Source organism: Gigantopelta aegis, chromosome 4, assembly GCF_016097555.1.
Source record: "Gigantopelta aegis isolate Gae_Host chromosome 4, Gae_host_genome, whole genome shotgun sequence".
Lineage (NCBI taxonomy): Eukaryota > Metazoa > Mollusca > Gastropoda > Neomphalida > Peltospiridae > Gigantopelta > Gigantopelta aegis.
Window position 1 is genome coordinate 92,276,264 of NC_054702.1, and position 27,383 is coordinate 92,303,646.

Here is a 27,383-nt window from a genome sequence, read left to right on the forward strand (position 1 = left end):
TAATTACAGTATGTGATAAATATAAATATACAAGGCAGTTTTAAAATCTATGAAAAGATTTTAGGAAGAGAACATATGATTTTCTTTGAAGCAAAAAACAGTAACACAAAATGTATTCTTGTGCATGCATGGACTTGTCCAGATATTTCGTACAGATTTGTGTTCTCTCGTTTATCTGCGGCACCATAAACTGTGATTTAAATCAGACAGGCGTATCTCTCCCACCCAGACAAAAAATAAAAAAGATAAAGACTTCTCGTTATGCTTGTTTGAGGATACTATAGATTCAGTAACACTGCAATGTGTTGTAACCCCACTCACAACTCCCGACTGATAAGAATTATTTGTTCGAAGAACATTTCAGTGTTTCTATAAATATATAAACCTTTTCTCAATGACATGCTTACAACATATAACTAATTGATTAAAAATAATAATAATATGAAAACATATGAAAACAAACAATTCCAAACGTAGACTAATCTTCATCTATAAAATTCAACTGACAAGACTAAAGGAGTATTTGAGACGGACGAACAGTTCCCAATTATGACAGATACATAAAAAACAAAACAGGAGGAAATAATTTACAAGTTTGGTTTCAGAAACCAGGCTTCGAACGGATACTGCTCACGACCGATTTCCATTACCAATCACACGAACTACAGCGATATAAAATTTAATGCCAGATACATTCATCTATGTCAGACATAGCGGTCAATGACGGTCCATCATCTCTTCCCGTTTTATATGTCATCAGACTAAATGTGTTTTATTACAACTGGCTGCTAATATTGAGGCATCGGTACCATGATCATTAACCCAAAGTTCCAGTATTCCAGATCACATAAAATGTTAACTACGGTCTTAGTCATATGTTAATTCACGTCAATATTTTTATGTACTGAAAATTAAAAAAACAACTGAATTAACCATCAAGTTAATATTACACCATGGCCTAAAGCTAACAATCTGCTTTCATGATAATGATTCGTATATATGGAATTTTGAGAGAGAAAAAAGACCCAGTAATGACTTGAAATCAGAAACTAGTAACAGGGTCGTAATTAGTGTGTGTGTGTGGTGGGGGGGGGGGGGGGGGGGGCGAGGCAGAAACATAATTTATTGGTTATTGATATTGACGTTTTAAGTATGTAACCTTCCTGAAATAGCTGCAAAATGGGATTTCAGAGCGTCTTCAAAATGCCTTGGGGGCATGCCTCCAGAATTCCTAGTGTCTTGCGCCTTCTATGCTCGTTCGTTCTAATAATTCATCTGCCCCCACCCCCAAGAAATAATTTTTAAAATCCTAGCTATGGCCCCGAGTAAGGCAATGGAATTTAAATAAACCACACAAGGATATTGGAAACATGTTTGTCTCCTTCAGTCGGCAGCTAATTACTCTATCAATACTCGTGCAGGTATATGTATCATATATAATTAATAATTCCATAAAAACTCTACTTTCTTATTAATGCTCGTGTGATATGGAGAACATGGACTCCGAGTTTGATGCACACGATGGATGTTCTTCGCGATAGCTTACTCTGAAGAAAACATCAATATTTTTATAGGCCTGGTAATCAAACGATATGAGAGAGAGAGAAGGGGAGAAGAGGGAGAGTGAGAGAGAGAGAGAGAGAGGGGGGGGGGGGGCAGGCAGGCAAACAGGCAGGCAGGCAGGCAGGCAGGCAGGCAGGCAGGCAGACAGATTATTGGTAAATAAAAGCACAGGATAAAATGGAACAACCGTGTGGAAAAATCAAACAAACCTTGAATTTTTATAGTATTCTTAAACAGGACATGCTTACACAATAAAGTATGTTTTGGAATCATTATCTTTCGATCCAAAACAAAATTGTACAACAGTTACTGTTTCAAAGTCGTATCTCTTTACAACAACGATTCCCGAGGATATTAAATTTACACTAAACCCGGACATGGTTACAAAATGTTTCCACTTTGCAATATCGTAGAAAAAAGAGAAAAACTGAAGTATATCGGACTAAATTAACATAACCACAGTCATCGACGGCATGAAAAAACAGTCCTGATACCATTTGGATGCATACTTTTTATATTTATAACTGATCAGTTAATAATGTCTCCCGAATAAATGTCTTAATGGCAAATAAAATGTGTGGCAGAAGTAACATATCTAGTCAACTGTCATTAAATTATTGCTTGGGTTTTTTTACCGACTCAGGTATAAGTCTCACAATTACTGATTTATTTTACTGGACCTCATTAGCGCTTTATTTATCACGTATGGCGCAAATTCCATGTATTCGTGATCAGTATGCGTATACGTATTCGTAATCCGCAAGGCGTAATCCGTAGTAATCACTTTCTATGCAAATAGGTGGAGTAGATTACATTTATATGCCTCTCCGTACACGTATGCATATTTATGCACGCTTATGGACAAATAAAATTTGCGCCTAACAAACTAGATGTGGCGTTTCATTTTGTACGCACCCTGGTATTTATGGAGTAACGGTACGTGAAAACAATGCGACTCAACAATGTCTTATTTATAGTTAAAACTATTTTACTGCTTCTACATAAAAGTCTGATCCCAATTGCACAAAACATCGTGAATCTACGACTAAACCACAGTTCTTATTATTGTTAAAAGTACATAAATATAGCTTGAAGCACACACATTTCATTTTCGTTTTCATTAAAATGTTCCATCTTCCATAATGATATATTATAATTTTCTGCATGCAATAGATGCCAAATACACGTCCACGAATGACCGGTATAAACTGCTAGTCGCAGACGTAAACTTACGATGTTTTGTGAAATTGGCTCCTGGGAACCAGCTGTCGCTACACAGAAATCCTCATAAATAACTCACCAATAAACGTAATGCATACTTATTGCTGGTAGCACAATTTGATCAGTTTACTATTATCAGATGCCATGCTGGTGAAACAACATATCACAATATTCTACTTAAAATGAACCGGTTACCGGTTATTGGGTTTTCAAGCCAAAATTATAGTATTCGTCAAAACTAGAAACTACGGTACAAACTCTTTAGAAATATTATATTCGTAAATTCGTAATCTAAGCAGTATATTAGAACCGTTATAGTTTCGTTGGTCCATAAACGTTGTAACCACAATAATAAATATATTGTACTTAAAAAAACAAAAATATTTTATATAAGGATCTCCTTTGTGCCCAGATGTTCTGTTTGTTAGACATACTTGTAAACTAAAACTCGAACATGTTTAATTCAGTAATTATTCTTAGACCCAATGCTATATATTTAAAGCTTTTGGTCATTATAATTGTCAGAAATTAAAAACAAAATATCTGTAATAAACAGTGTGTTCCCAACCATTCTTATATGAAATGGCGATTAACTTATAAATATATGCTTAACCTTGAAAAATGTTTCTTTTAATAACACGACGGTTCAAGTTCAAGTTCTTTATTAGCCTTGAGTTTTATAACCCAACAGAGGAATATAATGGTATACGGCAAACAGAGTATTGTAACAAAAATCTAAAGGCTGATTCACTTTAGCATAGATTAAATAAAGACTGATATAGAGACTGAAATTAGAAAATATTATAATTACACGAAATAAAATACAATGGGAAGCTCTGTGGTCGACTCTTCCCAAATATAGACAGACTCTCGAACACACGAATGATAAAAAAAAGAAAACACTTCACGAAAACTACAATCCAAAATGGAATCAAAAGTACGTCTGTAAGTATGGATAACAACAGTTCTGTAGACATTTTATGAACCAACATCTGGGTCCACTCACTAATTCACTTCTGCAAAGAGATGATAGAGAGAAGATGTTACCGAATTGCTCGATCAGACTTCACACAAACCCAACACCTGAGCTCAGAGCCGATTCCATGATCCGCTTGCAGTATGGTCGTTTCATTGCTTGTATGATACATTATGGATAACTCGGGATGGTGGTTTGACGATAGGCATAACTAAAGAAACGCTCGTCACTCCGCAATGTACTATTGGCAGCAGTATCCTAAGAGAGTCGTCTGAAACGAGTTTTGTTTTCCCCAAATGGATCATCGTCCTGGTATCATGTTAGCTCGTTGTTTGCTTTTACCATATGGCTTAGGACAAATTTGATGGTTAATTTGTAAATGACGTCCATATTGTCCGTATATCTGTCACCAAGTGTCAATTTGACAGCTTCCAGAAACGGCTTCTCCATCCACTGAAACAGTCAATCAAAGCAGATTTATTAATACTTATTAATATCAATAAAGACAAACCCAATGGGTTCAATAATTATTTATTAATTAATTAATATCATGCAGAAATGGCTATATTGGAGGGAGGGTGGAAGTTAACCTCATTATTTTATGTTATACTTTATTTTGTAATGGGTAGCCTGTTTGAGGCTGTAGGTTCAAAGGGCAGTGATCCCGTGTGTCCAGTGGCGCCTCAGCTTGAATTGGTAGAACTACAAAATGGCTCCTTTGGCAAATGAAACTAACGATAAAATATTGAACAGAATGGCTTCTATTGCAAATGAAAATAAACTTGAAATCCTCACCCCAAGCCACTCACTGCCCTTACTAAATCTAGGACAATAATTTTTTAACGTGAAAGACTTCTATTTATATATTGACAACACGAAGTGTCAAAAGGAAAAAAGAAAAAAAGAAAGAAAAAAAGAGAAAAAAAAAGAAAGAAAAGTATTAGTATAAAGCATTGGTTATTGGTTGCAATCTTAATTGTGTATACAACACATGGAAAGCCTATCGAAGAAAACACCCGTGTATTAGATTAAGCCCATTGAAGTATGAAATATGAATGGACTAATTAATATAACCAAATGTTAATCGTTAAGTGTGTCAAAAGAACGCCCATGTATAACAACTCTCTGCGATTGGTAATAACAATAGTCTTAGTTTGTGTACACACTCTGTTGATAGCCTGACAATTTTACACTGACGATGTGCTAGTTCATAGAATGATCCCATGTGAATGACCGACCTACCTTCACTAAAGGGACCGTGCTTTATGACTTGACGCAATACGTTTACAACATAACACATCACCGCAAGCCCAGAGTCCTATTCCGATATGGAGTTTCAGTATGGACTAGGACCTTTGGTTTGGGAAGATGGTTATAGCATAACGTTTACTTTCGAGGATTTCGGTTTTGCTATACTGCATGACTACTGATTAATCATCCAGGAATGAACAACTACTGTAGGCTGTAATTATACTCAACTGTTACTGAACGGACTTATGTAACCCGTCTGAACCGAACGAAATGACACTGCTGTAAACTTGGAGGCAATACTTCTTTCCTTCTTTCATAAGGCTCACTGTGCGTACTTGCTCACCAAACGCATTATCTAAGGGCGATATTCATAAATAACCATATGGGAATGGATAGGCTTTCTTTATTCCATCCCAGAGGAAAACCGAGCTTCGCTTACATGAACTATTAATTACTATATTCCCCCAGGCCCAAACCTGTATACTGTAGTCATTTCTGAAGATTCTAAAGGCACACCGTTGAGTTTTCACCATGGCAGCAACGAGATTCTATACAAACGGACAATGGCAATGTCAATTAGTTTAGTTTTGCCAAAGCCATATGCATTGTATACTCACCACAAAAAGGTCTGGCGTGAATCCCTCGAATCTAGCGTGTGATTTCCCTGCCCGTGATATTATTTCCAGCACGTAATCCACATTGTCTATATTGCAGATGGTTTCGTCCAGTAATGCCATCACCAAGTTAGAATGCTTTGCCAACAACTCGTTAGTACGCAAATCATCATTGCTGTCAATATCCCTGAACTCTTTAAAGAGGTGCTGTAGTCCATTATTTGACCGAAATAGCCTGGAAAAACAAAACGCAAAAACAAATCATTTTATATAAAGTATCACGTAATTTGCGTAACTTTAAATGTAATTAAATTCATGTGGATTTTACTTGTTTAAAAAGAGAGGAAGATGAAGAGAGGGAGAGGGGGAAGGGACACGCACACACACACACACACACACACACACACACGTATATATATATTTAGAGACAGAGAAAGGGGGGGGGTGTGTGGGGGTGGGGTGGGGGGTGAGAGGCTATAGCTAATGTGTGCATTTTCCATGAGCAGCCATGAATCATATTATGTATATCATAACATCTATGACGACCTTTCATATGCGAGTCGTGGAGCACAAGATGCAGAGAAAATTACCAATGGGTCGTTTAATAATATACACTATTTACAAACATATTAAAACGTTTCGTAATAATGTGGATGATAGCAAACGAATGAAGCAAAATCCCTGCCATATCCTGGGGTATTTGTTATTACAAATTAAGAATGATAAGGAGGGGAAGACACCCACTTGATATAAAGTATAGTTATTTTGACTTCTGCTACTCAGCCAACCCCCGTATATTCATTTATGGATTTCATATTGAAAACAGTACCATCCCAAGTAACAATTTAAAAAAAAAAGGTTTTATAACCAGTGAAGTAGCTATCGATTGGTCTTCATCATGCAAATTGCTTTACACACTAGATATATCAGTCTGTAATTTCCATACGAATCTGAAACCATTTTATTGAGCTAACCGCGTCTTTTTCATAATTGGTCTGCTCGTTATCGGCATTTCTTTAATGGATGTTTGTAGAATGCCAATCGCTTGGGTACCGGAGAAACTCTTCTGTTTAGTGTTGTTTGCGTCAGTGGATAATAGGAACCAGCCACGTCATGACAAAACAAACTCCAGGTTTGCTTTCAGAGATGCTTTCAACAATCAGCATATTTAGTCAATTATTCATGAGAAGCACCGAATAACATGTTTGTGTTAGTTCGGTCAACTGACGACAATCCGATAAAAAGAGCCCGTATCATAAGTGATGCATTGTTTCCCGTCACAATGGGGAGTATCCGTTGCGTGTTTGACAGTCCACCCACAAGACGACAGAGAGAGACGTGGAATAGCAGTTTAATTGAAAACATCACGCAGCGTGTTTGCACTTTTCAGCCAATGGACAACGAGTTGATGATGGCTGTGTGATAGTCGAAGGATTGCTTCCTTAATGAGCGAGATCTCCATCGCTGGTAGACTGTCCAACTGAAATGTATGGAGTAAGAAGGATCGACACTTAATCAACTCACTGGATTATAGTCTAAACCGGATCAGAGTTCCACAACTCGCAAATCAACTCCGGGGTATGTGCCGCATGGTAAGAATGTACATATGAAATAACCCCTTTCTGCTGATGGCAGATATTAGTTTAATGGCAGCAGACCCCAAAACTTAGCCAAGTAAAATTCCACAATGGTTCAGCTGGCAGAACACGTTTCTGGATTGTTCATTAAGAGCAACCCGTTTTACAATAACTAGAAAACAAAACATCCTATAAATATAAACTCGTGAAACAGAATCTGATATCTACAAGTGTTTTAGAAATCGTAGCATAATTATCCTGTCTCGCCCAGGCGCGTGTGCAGGAATTTAAACAGGAGAGTGTTTAGACTATGGCGACTGAAGATGTTTGGGTTTTTTATTATTATTGTTTTTTTATTATTATTGTTTTTTTTTTGATGGTGGTTGTGGTGGAGGGAGTGTCAAGTCATGCTTCCTCGGAAAATATAATGACAAATAAAAAGAAAGAAAATATGCCTGAGCACCTACGCACATGAGCCTGTTGTCGACGTTAAACCCTTTGTTTGTCAGAATGACATGGTGTTGTATAATAATATCGGTATGGAATGAGCATGTATCTCAACAATGGGAATCAGAATCGTCAAATCATGGGCAGCTCTATAGCAAAGCACGTATCGCATTCAGTTTATGAACATACTATGTCAAAGTATGCAACCAACAGTGTACTTTCGATTGTTTCTAAATGGTGGTGGAAATCATTGAATAGTTATCTGTAATGCTATTCCTAAATCATGATCATGATATTAATATAGTGGGGAAAATAAGATAAATATTTTGCATTAGTTTTTTCATTTTCATTTTATAACACTGTTAAGGAATGCCAATTCGCAAAAGCTAACAAGCCAGGCAGCGATCTGTGCATCAGTTGTGAACTGTGATACACGGTAGAGATGATTATTAGTTTGGGATGAGCGAGATCTACATCCGTGGCTGCATATTTACTCAACGCTTTTAGAAGATTATCCAGAAATGAGCGCAGCATGTAGACCTTTAACACATGCGACTACAACAGACGGGATAGGCCAAGTCGGCAAGTGGGATTCGCTTTGAAAACGGAAACACAAAGGCTGTTCCAAAAGCAAGACATTTATGTAATTGGGATTGGGAAGTTTGAAAGGATGCTGCTTTGACTATGTCATTTATTGATTTTCCTCTATCGATCGCTTATGTCTTGGTTCTCCTTGTATGAAATATCTCAGCATCATGGACAGCCGTGTTGTGATTCCCTATTCTCTCGTCGGTTACACCGTACATCGTATAGAAACACTCACATGTTGATAGCGATGTGCCGAGTAATGGGCAACAATATCAGTTACATTTATAAAAATGCTTGATTTGCTTTCATTATGGAGTTTGACCTCTTGTAGGACGGAAGCTTTTCCAGCTGATTAACGACCGAAATGGACCGATCCATCCGAACAGCCCTTGTGCATATGAGTACCATTACTATTTATAAAATATCATTGCAGGATATGCGTAACACTATAAACAAATCTCCTTCGTTGCACAATACACATGTATATAAATATGACACCCCGGTCCCTCGTCCGTCTTGGTTATACAATCTATAAAAGTTACACCCCGGTCCCTTGTCCTTCTTGGTTACACCATCTATAAAAGTGACATCCCAGTCCCTCGTCCTTCTTGGTTACACCATCTATAAAAGTGACATCCCAGTCGCTCGTCCTCCTTGGTTATACAATCTATAAAAGTGACATCCCGGTCCCTCGTCCTCCTTGGTTATACAATTCGTTATAAAATCTATAAATGTAACATCAAAGTCCAACATTTGTTTGGGGAGGACTAGAATCCTTTAGTTCGAGATAAGCTACTTATAGTAACTTAATATGTCACTCAGAACACACTGATGTATTGTAATGATCGTAGCCAAACGAAATACTAGTAATCCTTTCCAACGTGCCTTTTCACTGGATTTTTATGTATGTGTTTACCCAATAGTGAAACCTCTTTTTTTACAATGCTAGAAAGAACTTGCATAGAGTTGCTTGAAATTGAAATAACTGAACTTTAATTATCATAAAACTTAATCTTGAGAGTGAATACCACCAAATCAAACCCCAAAGACGACAATAGTAACATATGTAGCTATAGCTGCTTGTCACGGGGATCCTATAATACCCGTAACTGAATGAAACACGATTGTCCAAATATCTCTCCTAACTGTATATCTATTAGATCTCTCTGTAACAGGCAATTATACCCGCTGGCTCGTCTAGGTATGATCAGAGATAAGATCTTATATAAAGTATATATTATTATAGCACGTTTAGTTCACTAGAAAACACAACAAGAACACAATACACTTTGGAATCTGTATTAACCTACGTTGACAAATGTACAGCCGCAGTAGTTAATTAACAACAACAAATAATAACAACCCAGAACTGATCACTTAATTAGTTAATCTCTAGGTGTCTAGTTTACACAATATGCTAATCACTTCACCGTGACACAACACCCACACGTGTGATAATTGAGAAACGCTTCCAGGAGATCTTAATTAATAAAGGAATTACAACTCTATTCCTAACTGGTTAATTTTTAATTAACCCTTACTACTCGTTCAGTAACGTGTGATAATTGAGAAACGCTGCCAGGGGAACTTAATTAATAAAGGAATTACAATTCTATTCCTAACTGGTTAATTTTTAATTAACCCTTACTACTCATTCAGTAACCTTGTAACACAGAATTAATACTGGTACCTATCACAATAAAGACAATAACCTACAGTTTACCTAGGTCCTCTAGGATGACTGGCTAAGCTTTTTATATATATATATATATATATATATATATATATATATATATATATATATATATATATATATATATCAGAACGGTGAGCCTACAGTATACTGCGTCAGATGACCGACAGCACCGTCTAAATAATATTGGTATAATACAGTATTAAAATATTTAAAGTCACATCAATCACATCAAGGTTATACAACAGAGCAGAAATAAAATTATTTACCAGTCTGGACGGACAGCGATCCCCTGGAGCCTTCCTTATGTTTCTCCCCTATATCTCTAAAACCCTAGCTATTTATTAAAAAACCGAATATCGCCTGGGGGTACAAGGCGGTACTGAATCTTATCTTGTGAATTTCCACAGCGACCAAGCGGTATTTTTTTTCTCAGATGGTCAGACTCAATGACGCCTAGTCACCAAAATCACGGTTGTAAAAACATCACTCGCGGAGGTATTACGTAACTACTGGCCACATGGCCTCCGCAACTGCGCTGGGTGTGTATTAGAAAAGCTCGACGACCGTCGCGCAAAGGTATCACGTAACAAGTTGCCCATCTGGGCTTAAGTGCATATTGGAACTGCACACGGCCCTCTAAAACAATTAATATCGCCACAGGCGAAAACAAATTAAGAGCATGTTCCGTCTCACTGCTATATGCAATGCTTCAATCAACATATAATATCCACTATCAATACAAATATTGCAACCCCTCACCATTACATGAAAGAAAGAAATGTTTTATTTTACGACGCACTCAACACATTTTATTTACGGTTATATGGCGTCAAACATATGGTTAAGAATCCATACAGATAATGAGACAGGAAACCCGCTGTCGCCACGTCATGGGTTACTCTTTTCGATTAGCAGCAAGGGATCTTTTATATGCATCATCCCACAGACAAGGTCGTAAATACCACGGCTTTTGATATACCAGTCGTGGTGCGCTGGCTGGAGCGAGAAATAGCCCAAATGGTCCCACTAACGGGAATCGATCCCAGACCGACCGAGCATCGAGGGAGCGCTGTACCACTGGTCTACATGAAAAACATGAGGGCGGGGACTGATCTGTTAGTTCCAGATATAATAACTGGAAGCATCTTTGTCTGCCCTAGTTGCACACAAACATTGTCGTCCTAGTTTTAGTAGAACCCTGCACACGTTTTGAACACAAATATAGCTGGCCATTGTTCAAATTAAATTACAGAAATTGACATGCCAGATGAAACAACATTTTATGATGGTAAGTCCTGTCACATATATAACCAATGGCAGGCATGGCTTTATTTATTTATTCAAAGTTAATTGCACCTCGAACGTTGACCAGGCTGACTGCTACCTTTAAAGAACTGAACAGGCCCCCGTTTTACAAAACGATCTTAGCGCTAAGATCACCTTAAGTGTATAGCTAACATATGTACTTAAGTTGAACTTAGCGCTAAGATCGCTTCGTGAAATGGGGTCCAGAACTATACTTACCTATGGCCTATTTGGGAGGTCAAGCGATCGCGGTTGCTCGCTAGACTGTTTATATCGCATATAACGTTACATGAATGTGATATGATATATTACTATGGTACTATGGTCAAATGTTTTTGGACTGGTCTTGCGAATTTTCCATTAACATTAAGAAGAATCACAACAGCTCTATTAAGATTATTTAAATTCTGTAACAGACCCACAAGCCATAGCAACTAAGCAACATAGAACCACGCTTGTAACCACCAACTACTTGCGTAGGTCACGCATGCGTTATGCTGGTCAGTGTCAACAAGTAATGATAATAAAAAGAGTGATAAAATTCGCACTAGATATTTAAAGTGTATTGACTCGCGCGTTAATCAGGCTGTAATGGAGTTCATGAGCGCTGGCGAATGAATACAAGACTTGCCGTGTACAAAAACCATAAACATTCCGCGTAGTCCACTCTCTTCTCGCTTGGTGCTACTGGAATCGATTTACACATTGTCAGTAAGACTTCTTTGTTTCGGTACCTAGTCATTAGTAATTTGATTCCCGTAAGCAGATTAAGGGGGATTTAAATAAAACTGGCTCTAGGGTATGAGAAACGCAGATTTAAAATAACTTGTATACGGATAAACTGTCATTTCAAAATAAAAAAAAGGGAAAGGGAATCATTGCCATATTAACTATGTGCTATTATTACTAATCTAAGCGGCAAAGCCATTAATATTTTCCAAATCCTATCTGTGTAAATGTGTCAATTTCTTTTAAATATCGCGACATTAATACTTTCCAAATCCTATCTGTGTAAATGTGTCTTTTTTTTAAAATATTGCGACAGCTGTCAGTTGTTTCGCCTATAGGAGGATTGCCAGTTCCAAGGACAAAACATCCTTCCCACATAATCTGTCTTCATTTCATTACTTTTAAATAAAATTATTTTGAAGCAGTCAGACGATCTACTTTACCAGTCTCGCATGTTCAGATTGCTACGCATGTTATTTTAGTTCCCAACAAAGGGACAATCATTTCTTTACTTCTTCCATTTCTTCTTCTCATTTATGTTAAATAACAACCATATATAATTTAAAATGCAAACGAACATATGCAGCCAAGACCAATATAAATAAAAGGATGTGTAAAAAAAATTAAAACACAAAAGCTGACATTTGTACGTATGCATAGTGTATCAATCTTTCTTCTATTTTTATTCCTCGCTCAAAATACGTAAGATGACAGATGAATACTTTTAAACAGAAAAGAAGAGCTGAGAATTATATTCATTTCTTGTATATATAATTTATATAGTGCGATATCCTTTGACATTTTATGTCAGTGCACAAAAAGCTCGGTATTCCTTTCTCTTTGATATCCATATAATTTTTTATCTGAACTGACAGCTTGTCATATCTTTCATCTTGTTTATCCGTCCACACCCACATCCCGATCCTTGGTTCTCCAATCGCGACAGCTGCTTGTCTCTTGTGACATTATTTGCCATACATCTCCCATTTTGCATCAGCTAGGGCTTAGATTTATCTACAATGAGAGTAATCATTTTGCCGCGCAGACCTTGAAATCTTGTAGTTAATCACTCATGTTAGAATCATGATTCTTAATTTCTGTCTGTCTGTTTGTGCTGCAATAACAAATATCATCTTGTCTGAATCCACCGACTATACGACGTGTTGGTCGTTCATCACAAAGACTGTGGTTCCGTGTGAGAGAAATGGATATATTCTCATTAAAAGCCGATCGTTTACTTGTCCGGTTACCAATGTTCGTCTTGCTCATCTCGGTAACGGCAAGTTGTTCTTCGTATCGACGTTTGTCATGCTTGTCACTCAGCCAGCCAAAAAAGGGTCAAGCTTTCAATTTGCAGCGGAGTCATAATCAGTTTGTGGGTGTAATTTGCAATCGAAACTATTTATTCTGAGCCTGACAGTTTCATTGGATTCCCCGCTGGGTTCACATACTGCCATGTTTGAGCACGGTTCGGAGAGAAAAGTAAATTTTGGCCAGCTGTAATATATATAAGGGATGTGGAGGAGGATGTTCCTATGCACACCAGTCACAGAATGAAAATATACGGTCAGACCGCTGTAAAAAAGAGTTAAGTCCGGTAGGAATACAAATCCTAGGAAATGTTTAAAACAATAAACCAGGTATAAAAGTCCAGGTAGGACTACGGTTCCTAAGACATAGAGGTCCGAAGGAACTACTCTTCCTAGGAACCGAGGTCCGTCATATTATGGTCGGCTCACTTCGCACTTTAACCCAGCGTGTAATTCTGTACTGAATCAGTAATTGGTATATTTTCTTCTGTCCTTCTTTTTCATCTTCTCACCTTCATCGCCTTGTTCTTCTAGATCTTATTCTATCCGCCTCGGTGGCACAGTGGTTAAGCCATCGGACTACAGGCTGCTAGATACAAGGTTCGCAGCCCGGTACCGGCTCCAACCCAGAGCAGGTTCTTAAGGGCTCAGTGGGTAGGTGTAAGGCCACTACACCTTCTTCTCTCTCATTAACAACTAACCAACTAACAACTAACCCACTGTCCTGGACAGACAGTCCAGATAGCTGAGGTGTGTGTCCAAGACAGCGTGCTTGGATATAAGCACGAAAATAACTTGAAATGAAATGATCTTGTTCTTTGACGCCCAGTGGTAATGCGCTTGCCTGATGCGAGGTCAGTTTAGGATCAATTCCCGTCGGTGCGTTTACTGGATTATTTCTCGTTCTAGCCAGTGCACCACGACTGGTATATCAAAGACCGTGTTATATGCTATCCTGTCTGTGGGATGTAACAGCGGGTTTCCTCTCTAAGACTATATGTAAAAATTACCAAATGTTTGACATCCGATAGCCGATGATGAATAAATCAATGTGCTCTAGTGATGTCGTTAATTAAAAACAAACTTTAACTTTAACGATTCCGACGCACCGGACATGCCAGATGTCTCATGTATTAAATTTATGATTTTGGTCTACCTACAAACAATACCCGAGGTGTCACTGACAATTATTTACCGGCTTCGGTGGCGTCGTGGTTAGGTCATCGGTATACAGGCTGGTAGGTATTGGGTTCGGATCCCAGTCGAGGCATGGGATTTTTAATCCAGATACCGACTCCAAACCCTGAGTGAGTGCTCCGCAAGGCTCAGTGGGTAGGTGTAAACCACTTGCACCGACCAGTGATCCATAACTGGTTCAACAAAGGCCATGGTTTGTGCTAATCGGAAAGAGTAGCCCATGTAGTGGCGACAGCGGGTTTCTTCTCAAAATCTGTGTGGTCCTTAACTATATGTCTGACGCCATATAACCGTAAATAAAATGTGTTGAGTGCGTCGTTAAATAAAACATTTCTTTCTGACAATTATAATAATACGCTTACAGGTAAAATGTGTCAGTGCTTGTACATTTAGGGTCAAATTTACGAAGCCTGTTTTTCTTAAACGCAGGTGTTTAAGCATAGTAATATGCACGTAGTTACACGCGTGTAAGTCTAAACAAAAGGCTTGTAAATTCTTAGTGTTAGACAGCTTGCATGTGATACCGGTTTTCTTTGAGTCCTACTTTGCAGCTAAACGGGGTCAGTAGAGTGATAGGGTACGTTTTACGACTTCGTGGCAAAGTGTGTGTAAAGTAAGCAGAACCACCAGAAAATAGATGACCTTTTAAAACTGATTTCCTAGAATGCGTCGGGTTTCAAAGTCTTGCCAAAGGAGGAGAGTCGTAAAAAACTTAAGAGTCATTATAAAAATCCATTCTCTACATTGCAGCTAAATGCCAAAGGTGGTTACAAGAATCAAATACAGTGATTAAAATACGCAGTGGTATCATTGCTATGGTCATAAATACATCCTTATTGAACCCGCGACCGTTTGTATGTAAATGTGAACTGTTTAGGCACCGTCTTTTGGCGGAGTTCTAACCAGAATATGATCCATTGGGATACCGGGTAATCTATTCAACTCAATATGTGGGTTTGCGTGTATACGTCCGTTCATGTGTGTGTGTGTGTGTGTGTGTGTGTGTGTGTGTGTGTGTGTGTGTGTGTATGTATGTGTGTGTGTGTGTGTGTGTGTGTGTGTGTGTGTGTGTGTTACTCTCTGTGTATGAGTGGGCGTGTGTGCGTGTGTGTGTATCTCTCTTTCTGTATAAGTGTGCGTGTGTGTATCTCTCTCTCTCTCTCTCCTCTCTCTCTCTCTCTCTCTCTCTCTCTCTCTCTCGCTCTCTGTATGAGTGTGTGTGTGTGTGTTTCTCTCTCTCTCTCTCTCTCTCTCTCCCTCCTCTCTCCAAAACCTATGCACCATGTCTCATCCTCGTCTCTCTCTCTCTCTCTCTCATCTCCTCTCTCCTCTCTCTCTCTCTCTCGCTCGCTCGCTCTCTGTTAGAGTGTGCGTGTGTGTGTGTGCGTGTGTGTGTTGACGTGTGTGTTTGTGTTCAGTGAGTATGAATGAGTAGGCGGGTCGCGAACAGTGAATCTGGATACGTTAAGACCTACAGTATTTAGTATTGATATGGGTATGCGATAGATGTTTTTGCTAATGCAGCTAACATTGCCTTTGATGAGATTTTTGAAAACTGACTTACAAGATGAACACTTTTCTGAGTCTCAGATGCCATCCACCATGTTTGAGAAAGTAAATATTCTTGTCTTAAACACAATATGTTAATGGTATTATTATAAATAAGAAAAAAAATCCTTGAATGCTATTAAACAGGTCGATTTCTTAGATACATGATACAGACTTCCAAATTTATCATTCTGTCTGGACTGTCATTTCAAGGTTGTAGTGCGAGCAATCAACGGAAGTCTTTTTGCAACACGATAATATAACTGTCACGTGTAAAGACAGATTAGCTGTTTCAGGAAATTATGGCTTTATTCACAATCTGTGTTTGCCGCGTATCGGGATACACGGCACAAACTGATAGGTCTTTCTTTAAACAGGAAGACCACTAAAACAACAAACTCTCGTGGCTTGCGTGCCACGTGCTGGTTAGTGAACACATACGAGTTCGACACTTAATGTTATGTGTGTAGGAACCATAACTCCATAGGTTATTGCATAATTACGCATTGACAAACACATTCGTCTTGCCTTAGTGTCAAGTTTATAGAGAAATGCAGTTTAACAATTTTGTGCTTAGTGAAAATGAAAATGAACTATGAACGTCATTAATAAAGTCATCAAAAACAGTCATGTAGTAGCAAGTTAGAAAACACTATACTACTAAGTTCCAAACGACCATGACCTTGCCCTGAGGTTTGAGGTTGAACGACTGATCCATTGGACAACCATACCAAAAATGAAAGACATACATTGTAAGATTAGGAGTTAAAATATTAGCATAACATTAAGCAAGATCCATCACCCCTTGTCTTACTGCCCATCAATGGGCCCATTGGGCTATATCTCGTTCCACCCATTGCACCACGACTGGAAAATCAAAGGCCGTGGTATGTGCTATCCTGTCTGTGGGATGGTGCATATAAAAGATCCCTTGCTACTAACACAAAATTGTAGCGGGTTTCGTCTCTAAGACTATATTTCAGAACTATCAAATATTTGACATCCAATAAACGATGATTAATAAGTCAATGTGCTCTAGTGGTGTCGTTAAACAAATTTTTTTTTTTGTCTTACTGGGGTTCAGCTCAAGGGGCTTGGCGTGCAGCTGAAAGACAGGCTTATCTTACCTTGGGACATTGGTACCACATAGGAAAAAAAGTCTCGCGGTACACACTTCAAGAGTTAATGGTAAATTAGAAACTTCAACAAGTTCCCGACGGAACGATATACAAGATCCAAACGACCCCAATATTGACTTATGTACATATTCATAGAGCTGAATGCTAAATATGACAGCCATTCATAAAAATAAGGATTCAAGAATTAATCAATCAATCAAACTAGAGAAACACTCCGATGCATGTGTTGCATAAGAGCCAGACAGGAAATTAAAAAAAAGAGATTTATGTTTATTAAGATGTTAGTGCATCCATTCTAATACATTGTGATCAGTCTAAATATTCAGTGTCCTTATTCCACTGCTTTAAGATGTCCAGGACATGTCGTCTCGTAATTCTCTCTTTACACCATGCTCAGACTGTTTTCTATACAGCCTTCCATTGTGTTCTTTCGTGGTGCATGCAATAGCATAAATTACAGTTAAAGGTCAAACTTTCAGAAATATTCATATCTTGCAGTATATTCACCCCTAAGATATGCTGTTGGGCAAGTGTGACAGTTATGGATTGCAACAAAAAGCTACCACGTATTGTGTGTCTGCATATCGTAGACGAATATATAATATGAGTGGTGAAATAAATATTCACTACGTAAGAAATACGTGCCGCAATGTCTACGGTAGTATATTGGTCCTTTCAGTCAGTATGTATAGACTATAATCTAACAAAAATGCCTGGATTATTTAAGTTATGAAAGTTAGTATTTGGATGCATGCATCCAGAACGCAACTATGAGTGGCTGAAAGAATACACCAAACAGCACTTTAGAATGTTGCGTATGAAGAGATGGCCATTTACCTTATTGTTATAAATGTTAAAACGTCAAATTAACTACATTACTAATCATAAAATGCATATTTGTTTTGTGTTTCTGTGTGTGAGTATATTGGTAAACGTTTTCAGTTAGTATAAGAAATTACAGCCCGGTCATCAGTTTATACAAATAAATCAGCCACCGCAACCCTAAAGCTTACATGAAATGATATTCAAACAACTGGGTTTGTAATTGGGAAAACACTGAAGAGAGCAAAATCTATCGAAGTAACAAGAATAACTATTTTCAATGCATCTAGCCCCAACCGCGTGTGACTATTTCTGGACTAATCCTAAGTACTGCTTCTAATTTGAACACTAGACTCATAACACCATGTTTTGCGTTAGAATCTGCGTTGCGTGGGTGTTTCAGCACTAAGAAGATGATCAAATTAATCTTGTTTTGCGTGATCATGTTATCAACTGCGGTTGCTCGTTTAAAAACGGAGGAAAACACATTTCCTTCCGGTAATATTCCTCTGCATGATTACGAATCTCTTGGCACTTTCTTATAACATATTTCTAATAGTTATTAGTCAAGTAACGGGCGCAGATCGAAATGCCGATGGTAATAAAAAGGAAGCTTTCATTTCTAGCGTGTGTATGTATGTATGTATGTATGTGTATGTGCGTGTGCGTGTGTGTGTGCGTGTGTGTGTGTGTGTGTGTGTGTGTGTGTGTGTGTGTGTGTGTGTGTGTGAAAGTGTGAAAATGTGTGTAAATGTGTGAGTGTGAGTGTGTGCATGTGCGTGCGTGTGTATGTGTGGAATTGTAAAAATTGTCTGTCATAAAATATCAAAGTCCCGAAAATACAAACTTGTTATAGACATTCGTATACTAAGTGTAGATTTTAGCATTAATAAAGTTAGTATATGTCAGAAAACGTAAGAAGCTAAATTAAAAATACACATGGTAGGCTTCGGTGTGTAACGACAGGTGCACAATTAGAACACTTAATGTGATTTCCTTTTCGCATTGTGACACAATATTCATAAATACTGGAAGATACGCCTATAACAATCTAAAAACTAAACAGAACAAGGGTCCCCCTACCTCGAGTCAACATTAATTTTAAACGTTTCGCTATAGTAAAATTAATTAACATACTTATGTTTAAAAATCAAAGAATAAATGAACTGATGATAATACTGATGATGATGATGATGATGATGATAGGTGATGGTAATAACTTTATTATTTATTACTTCCGTTCAGGTAAGATAAGGCTGGAGATTACCAAGCACCTGTCTTCAGCAATACATTCCCTCTAATTACCTATTCTATATGAATTCCATCTGCCAAAATATACTCATTAAATGGTCTGTAGCGACTCTCGTATATCCTGCTTTTAAGCCACAGGCCACTCATTTCAGAGCTAATGACCTTTACTACAAAACAAATCAATTTCCACATTGTTCTTCTTTGTAACCACACCAGTGTTCACCGGAAACAGAACTGACCCAAGGGATGCAACAAGAACCAACAGATAAATCTTTGTCTTTGTGCACTAAACAGACACATAAATCTTTGTCTCTCTTTTAAACACTTTACAGACAACAGTCAGTGAATATTTCAGTATGTTATCCACGACGATTACGTCACATTTAACCGGAGGGATGCGGAGAAAATAAATAAAGTGAACACATCCATCATGAATGCTGCGGTTTTCAGAAAATTATTCCGTTGGAGAATTGGAATAAGTGCAGTCAAAACCTGTTTTTAAAATGCCATTTCAGTTCCGTAGATCTTTATGTGCAGATACCATTTATGTACACACCGGCCTCGGTGGCATCGTGGTTAGGCCATCGGTCTACAGGCTGGTAGGTACTGGGTTCGGATCCCAGTCGAGGCATGGGATTTTTAATCCAGATACCGACTCCAAAGCCTGAGTGAGTGCTCCGCAAGGCTCAATGGGTAGGTGTAAACCACTTGCGCCGACCAGTGATCCATAACTGGTTCAACAAAGGCCATGGTTTGTGTTATCCTGCTTGTGCGAAGCGCAAATAAAAGATCCCTTGCTGCCTGTCGTAAAAGAGTAGCATATGTGGCGACAGAGAGTTTCCTCTAAAAAACAGTGTCAGAATGACCATATGTTTGACGTCCAATAGCCGATGATAAGATAAAAAAAACAATGTACTCTAGTGGCGTCGTTAAATAAAACAAACTTTACTTTTTTTACTTTTACTATTTATGTACAGCTTAAGGTTGCGCTACAGGAAATAAAAGAACTTCCGTGTTCTAAATCGAGTCGCACTTTTAATAACGCAGTAATAACAACGTCTGCTCTAATTGGTTGTTATACGTGACATTATTTGTTTCTGCAAAAATATGATATATTCATAATAAATAAATATCCTTTAATTTAGTATACAGTTGTTATGAGATTTATTTTGCAAACGTGAAGGTTAGTTATTTTGTTTTGTTTAACGTCCACACTACAGCACATTGATTTATCAATCATAGGCTATTGTATGTCAAACATTTGGTCAAGAATGACTCGTACTTTTAGAAGAAACCAGGTACATTTTTTATTAACAGCAACGGATCTTTTATATGCATTTTCCCATAGACAGGACAACATATACCATGGCTTTTGATATACCAGACGGGGGAAAAACCAAATCCGAGAATGGGTCCACTAAGGTGGTTCGATCCTACGATCAGTTGCATTTGAGGTAAAAAAAACACAAAGACGTCATGCAAAAAACACAAGTTGCAATATTCTTAAAAATGGTTCCTTTTGGTGATCTCATAAAAACGATGCATTAATTAAAATAAATAATAATAATTATTATAAGTAGCATAATTCTATCAAAACGAATCTACATTTGACTCTAGTAGTAGAAATGCTAAACATTTCCAAAGTTCTAAAAAAGGAAATCTATAAAATCTAAAAAATATAATAAATAAAACGTCAAGTGTATGCGGTGAGTGGGTAATACTGTACAGTATTAGAATCCAGTCATGCTGGAAAGCCAGTGAGACTTTTAAGGAAAATAGATTCAATAAACCGAAAATTATCGATAGAAACATGCGCAACATAAAAATGTAAACGGTAGTTCAACTTCAAATCACGTTCAATATTGACCGATTGCGCTCGAGCCTTGCCAGTTTATTTGCCATCAATAAACTAAGTTTGGTAGAAATCAGTTCGATAATGGATCCTCTATGGCAACCAGTTCTTTGTATTTTGATATTAATTTCCCAACATACTTTGCGAAAACATCGCAGCAATTAACTTCGAAACGTTGTTTAAACACTTTTTTGTATGCAAGAATTACTTGGAATTTGAGGTTCTCAACCAAATCTCATATAATGTTCATGTGCAGTTATACAATCAACGATGGCGTAATACTGCCGCAATGAACACGATGATTATATAAGATACTTTCTTTCTTAAATCCACTTAAGGTTCATGTATACATTTTGACTAGGGCAGACGCCACTGTCAGATAAGAAACCCGCTTCCGCCACAAACACCACTTCAACTGATTAGCTGCAACGTTTTTTTATGTCCATTTTCGTCATAGACTAGGCAGTTTTTGATATAGCTGTCGAAGAGAACAGGTTATAACATGAACTATTTCTAGGTGCTTTAGGCATTGCCTCTGCCACTGATCTATACCCATTAAGGCAATATGTATTATTGTATTTTAGTGACTAAATATGTCATCAGAATTGTACGTACGCGTACACGAGCATGTGTTAACTTTTAGTGTCCACTGGTTGGCTTCGGTCATTTCCCTACAAATCATTTAAAAATAATGTTCAAGCATTTTACTGTAGAATATGTATGCAAAGTAAATGAGCGAGATGTTTCCATTCATTATGTAACACGTTGTCTATCAATGAATCTTAATGCCTGTACGCGATTACACTCGTTACTGTTTGCACTGAAAATTGAAATACACCCCCAACCCCCCAACCGCCCCCCCCCCCCACACAAACCCCTAAAAAAACAACCCAACAACAACAACAAACAAACACACAGACAAACAACAACAATTTAAAAAACCCACAAAAAGCAACAACACAACAACACACAAATAAATATAGCCCAAAACCCCAAACTGATGATTACAAGTACCAGCAATGACGACCAAGCTATGTGCAAATGTAACCAGGCTAAACCAACAACACAGCTGGCTGGAACGGCACAAATACTCACTAAAGACATGCATTTGCCGTGGTTGGAGGCAAGGGCTGGGATGTGAAGCTGGACAGCAGAAGTGCTCAGAAAGAAATATTTCCAGTAATTTGTTAACATTGGTTCATTGATCACTATCAACACACGCGCAGTAAAAACGTAGAGTACCTTAATGACCGTATTGACCTAAGTAATAAATATATCCCAGGAACTATCAACGCTAAACAGAGCTATCATCTGCGGAAAACAAGTACTTCCCGACTCGAGACACTGTTATTAAGTACGATGTTCTGCGCCATTATTGATCTCCATGCAATGACCACCAGGATCGCCAAGTAAGACGCAAATTCCATTTGTCCTTAATCCGTATACCTATCCACAATACGTAATCCTTAGTAATCATTTTCTATGCAAATATGTTGAGTAGATTCCTTTTACGTTTCTCTGTACGCGTGTACGCATCTATGAATTATTAATTACGTATAGGTATCGCATACGGTTTACGGTCACATGGAATTTGCGCCTAACACACTCTCTGTTGAACATATATAATTCTGGAATGCTGAACTTAGTGCTGTAACGAAACTATGTATACGTGTTGATTAGTGTTAAACACTGTACGATCCAGTTAAAAGGGAACAAGTACTATATGGTATTTATTTAAAGAAATATTCAATTTGTATATTTCATAAGAAGTAGTTCATGTAATACGTATTTTTATGGCATAGTTGTGTTAGATTATCGGTGTATCAAAAACATCCAACATATTTTTTATAAACAGCTACAAGCTATTACATATATTTATGGTAAGTAAGGCATATGACCCACCACAGAGTAATATATTAAATATAATTATGGTAAGTAAGGCATATGACCCACTACTTGATAATATATTAAATACAATTATGGTAAGTAAGGCATATGATACACTACTGGATAATATATTAAATATAATTATGGTAGGTAAGGCATATGACCCACTACAGGATAATATATTAAATATAATTATGGTAAGTAAGGCATATGATACACTACTGGATAATATATTAAATACAATTATGGTAAGTAAGGCATATGACCCACTACTTGATAATATATTAAATACAATTATGGTAAGTAAGGCATATGACCCACTACTTGATAATATATTAAATACAATCATGGTAAGCAAGGCATATGACCCACTACAGGATAATATATTAAATACAATTATGGTAAGTAAGGCATATGACCCACTACTTGATAATATATTAAATACAATCATGGTAAGTAAGGCATATGATACACTACTGGATAATATATTAAATATAATTATGGTAGGTAAGGCATATGACCCACTACAGGATAATATATTAAATACAATTATGGTAAGTAAGGCATATGATACACTACTGGATAATATATTAAATACAATTATGGTAAGTAAGGCATATGATACACTACTGGATAATATATTAAATACAATTATGGTAAGTAAGGCATATGACCCACTACTTGATAATATATTAAATACAATTATGGTAAGTAAGGCATATGACCCACTGCAGGATAATATATTAAATACAATTATGGTATGTAAAGTATATGGTCCAGTATGAGAAACATGACAAAACATCTCTGTAGCCCCCCGATATTAAGCTTGACACTTGACAGCTTGTTCACTTCTCACTCTACATCCAGCTCGAAAGCACGATATCTCAAACCACAGGCTATGAAATCCTATAGGCATTCATTCTTTCATGTAGCCTCATTAGTTATCACGATGGGTTGTCGTTAAACATTAATTAATCAATCAGACCGTCCATCCGTTCGTCCATCCGTTCGTCCGTTAAGTTAAATATGTACCGTATAGTCCTTCCCACAGGGAACGCTTTTTCAGAATATGGACTTTACTAAAAGTTATTTATTTCTGAGCTGATTGTTTCCTAAATTGAAAATAAAAATACTTTATCACTGAATAACATGCACATGTATATTGCACCACTGTAACACGGGATGGTCGTTCTGGGATCAGTAACTAGCTCTCGTGTTCGTCATCAGTCTGACATTCACTGCAAACCGAAAGAATAATTCATTATTTGTAGGCCAACGTCATAATCGAGTGAAGTGGTGCAACAATTACTAAATAATAATTGATATTGCAAACCCACGTATACCAAGATAGATTTATACGAAAATAACACAATGATCCAATTTGGCCAAAATTTGGATTTCATTTGTGTCATTGGTCAACTATGTTTTCCCTGTTACTGGTATAAATAAAGTTAAAGCTTGTTTTTGTTTAACGACACCATTAGAGCACACTGATTTATTAATCATAGGATAATGGGTGTCAATCATTTGGCAATTCTCACATATAATCTTAGAGAGTAAGCCGCAACATGTTTCCATTAGTAGCAAGGGATCTTGTATATGCAATATCCCACAGACAGGATATCGAACACCACAACTTTTGATATACCAGTCATGGAGCACATGCCGGAAAGAGAAATAACCCAATGGGCCCACGAATGGGGATCGATCCTACACTGATCGCCCATCAGACGAGCGTTTTACCATTGGGCTACGTCCCGCCCTCCTGGTATAAATAAAGGCAGAACGCAAAAACGTCTATTACAGGCATCACAGATATGTAGAAGTTATGAATGTAGGACCAAACATCTGTTTTCTTTTAAGGCTTCAAATGTCGGAATATGTTGAGAAATACAGTCAAACATGTATATACCAGCTGCTTACGGAGATTCTACTTAGAGCAGGTACATTAATTGTGCTTTTGTAAATCATAAAAATAATTCATGAAAAACAACAAAACAAAACAAAATAAAAACAACAATAATGTGATATTTTACCACCAATGGAAATAGTATAAGTATATTATTTTTTAAAAATAAATAAAACTGCGCATAATCTGTACTGTTAACATTGGTTAATATGAATTTCACAAGCAGTGGGAAAAAGAAAACCGCAACCCAAAACAACACAAACAGTATTATTATACGTTCCAAGTTACAAATGTAACACGAGTATATTTGTTCCTTTCCTCCTGTACAGAATATTAAATTAGATTTATGATAGTCCACCATCTTTTTGCAGCATGCATATGAAGGTAAATGGGATTTTAAGGTGGATGCACTTCAATTAACGACTTTTAACTATCAATAATATAGAAAACAGCTGTAGAGAGGAAACCTGAAGACTGCTCAAAAGAAAATCAACTTTACACCTATCATATCAAACAAGCACTTTCCTACTGATTTGTTTTTCGGAAAAAGAAAATAATTTATATAATTTTGAAACGAAATTCCAAAATGCACCGGAAGCGAATTCCAAGAAAATACTGAAGATATTAATGGAGAGAAAACAAAGAATGTTTTTACAGAATCGATTTCCAATTAATCTTAAAACGAAATTCGATTATTGAAAACTGACACATTATTTACTACTACTAATACTAGTTTTTTCCCAAAAACTTTGGCAATGCATGGCAGACTGAACACTCTGGGGGCATTTTGACCATTTTCAGGATACTTTTTTTCAGTAGTAAATACTTCAAGCATTTATCAAACCAAATCATTCACACCAAAACCCCGCACAGATTAGCGAATTGTGGATTTTATTAATTCTATAAAGAATATCATAAGAAGAAAAGTATATTGACCATTGAAAATAAATTAATTAAATGGAGTACGTGAATACAAGCGTTTGATTACCTGTATACACAGCGAGCACTGACCTTTATATCTAATTCATGTTTGTGTTTGTAATAACTCATTTAAGAAATATATTTCAGGGTCTTCACCGCTGATTAAAGTGGTCACGGAAGAGAAGAAGCCTAATTGATAACGACATGCGGTATACTGGTCTCTACACATAGATAGATTATTGCTGTTTAGTACATGTTAACAGAATATACGGATTTAGTAAAGCTTGGAGACAAAGGCTATACAAACATACAGAATGGACATCGGAAATCCAATAATGTTGAGTGTAAACATACCTGCATGCAAATAACGTCAGCATTAATGACTTCAGTACCGGATACTGTTTAACACAATATTCATATCGATATAGATGCTAATAATTACTTGAATATTTAACTAATATAATAGAAATGATTTGTTAAAACCAGGAAACGTCGTCCGTACCAGCATGATCTTTAAACACTGATACAATAAACAGCATTATCATTTATAATGTTGCTTTAAAATATCCATTTTAAAAGCAAGTTTAAACAATATGCATGCATTTCGTTCACATCATTTACTACAAATATGGAAGATTGTGAACTATGAACACACCTAATTAATTGCTAATATGCATGGCTGTGTACCTATTATGTGTACGCCGCGTGCGGTTTTGTTCTTGTTGCTTTGAGGTTTGTTTTTTAATTATTGGTTTTTGTATTAACAGTCAAGAAGATGTTTACAAGGCGCCTAACAACCATGGTCTCTAATGCCCCGACGTGTGTTTAACCAGCACATGACAAGTGAGTCGCGATCATAGCTGGTTTATGTCGTGTCGAGGGCTACATTAGAGCAGTGTACACTTGTCTTCTGATGAATAGTCAAACCATGAGTTTGTACAACATGTAGAGTCGAGGGCTACATTGGAGGCGTGTACACTTGTCTTCTGATGAATAGTCAAACCATGAGTTTGGACAACAAGTCGTGTCGAGGGCTACATTGGAGCCGTGTACACTTGTCTTCTGATGAATAGTCCAACCAAGAGTTTGTACAACATGTCGTGGCGAGGGCTACATTGGAGGCGTGTACACTTGTCTTCTGATGAATAGTCAAACCATGAGTTTGGACAACAAGTCGTGTCGAGGGCTACATTGGAGGCGTGTACACTTGTCTTCTGATGAATAGTCCAACCAAGAGTTTGTACAACATGTCGTGGCGAGGGCTACATTGGAGGCGTGTACACTTGTCTTCTGATGAATAGTCCAACCAAGAGTTTGTACAACATGTCGTGTCGAGGGCTACTTTCGAGCCGTGTACACTTGTCTTCTGATGAATAGTCCAACCAAGAGTTTGTACAACATGTCGTGTCGAGGGCTACATTGGAGCCGTGTACACTTGTCTTCTGATGAATAGTGAAACCAAAAGTCTGGACATGTGTCGAGGGCTACATTGGAGCCGTGTACACTTGTCTTCTGATGAATAGTCAAACGAAGAGTCTGGACAACATGTCGTGTCGAGAGCTACATTGGAGCCGTGTACA

The 27,383-nt window shown here is 37.4% G+C and overlaps 1 protein-coding gene across 1 annotated transcript in view; it reads right to left on the minus strand.

Moving 5' to 3' along the window:
- The window catches only part of LOC121371424 (globin-5-like), a 44,222-nt gene that overhangs the window by 590 nt on the left and 16,249 nt on the right, over window positions 1-27,383 (minus strand). Inside the window, exons 2-3 of the mRNA XM_041497304.1 lie at window positions 5,629-5,860; window positions 1-4,213 (exon numbers count right to left, since the gene is read on the minus strand). The exon at window positions 1-4,213 is cut by the window's left edge and continues 590 nt beyond it. Coding sequence (XP_041353238.1) covers window positions 4,076-4,213; window positions 5,629-5,860 — 370 coding nt within the window. The 3' untranslated portion in view covers window positions 1-4,075. The remainder of the gene's footprint in view (window positions 4,214-5,628; window positions 5,861-27,383) is intronic.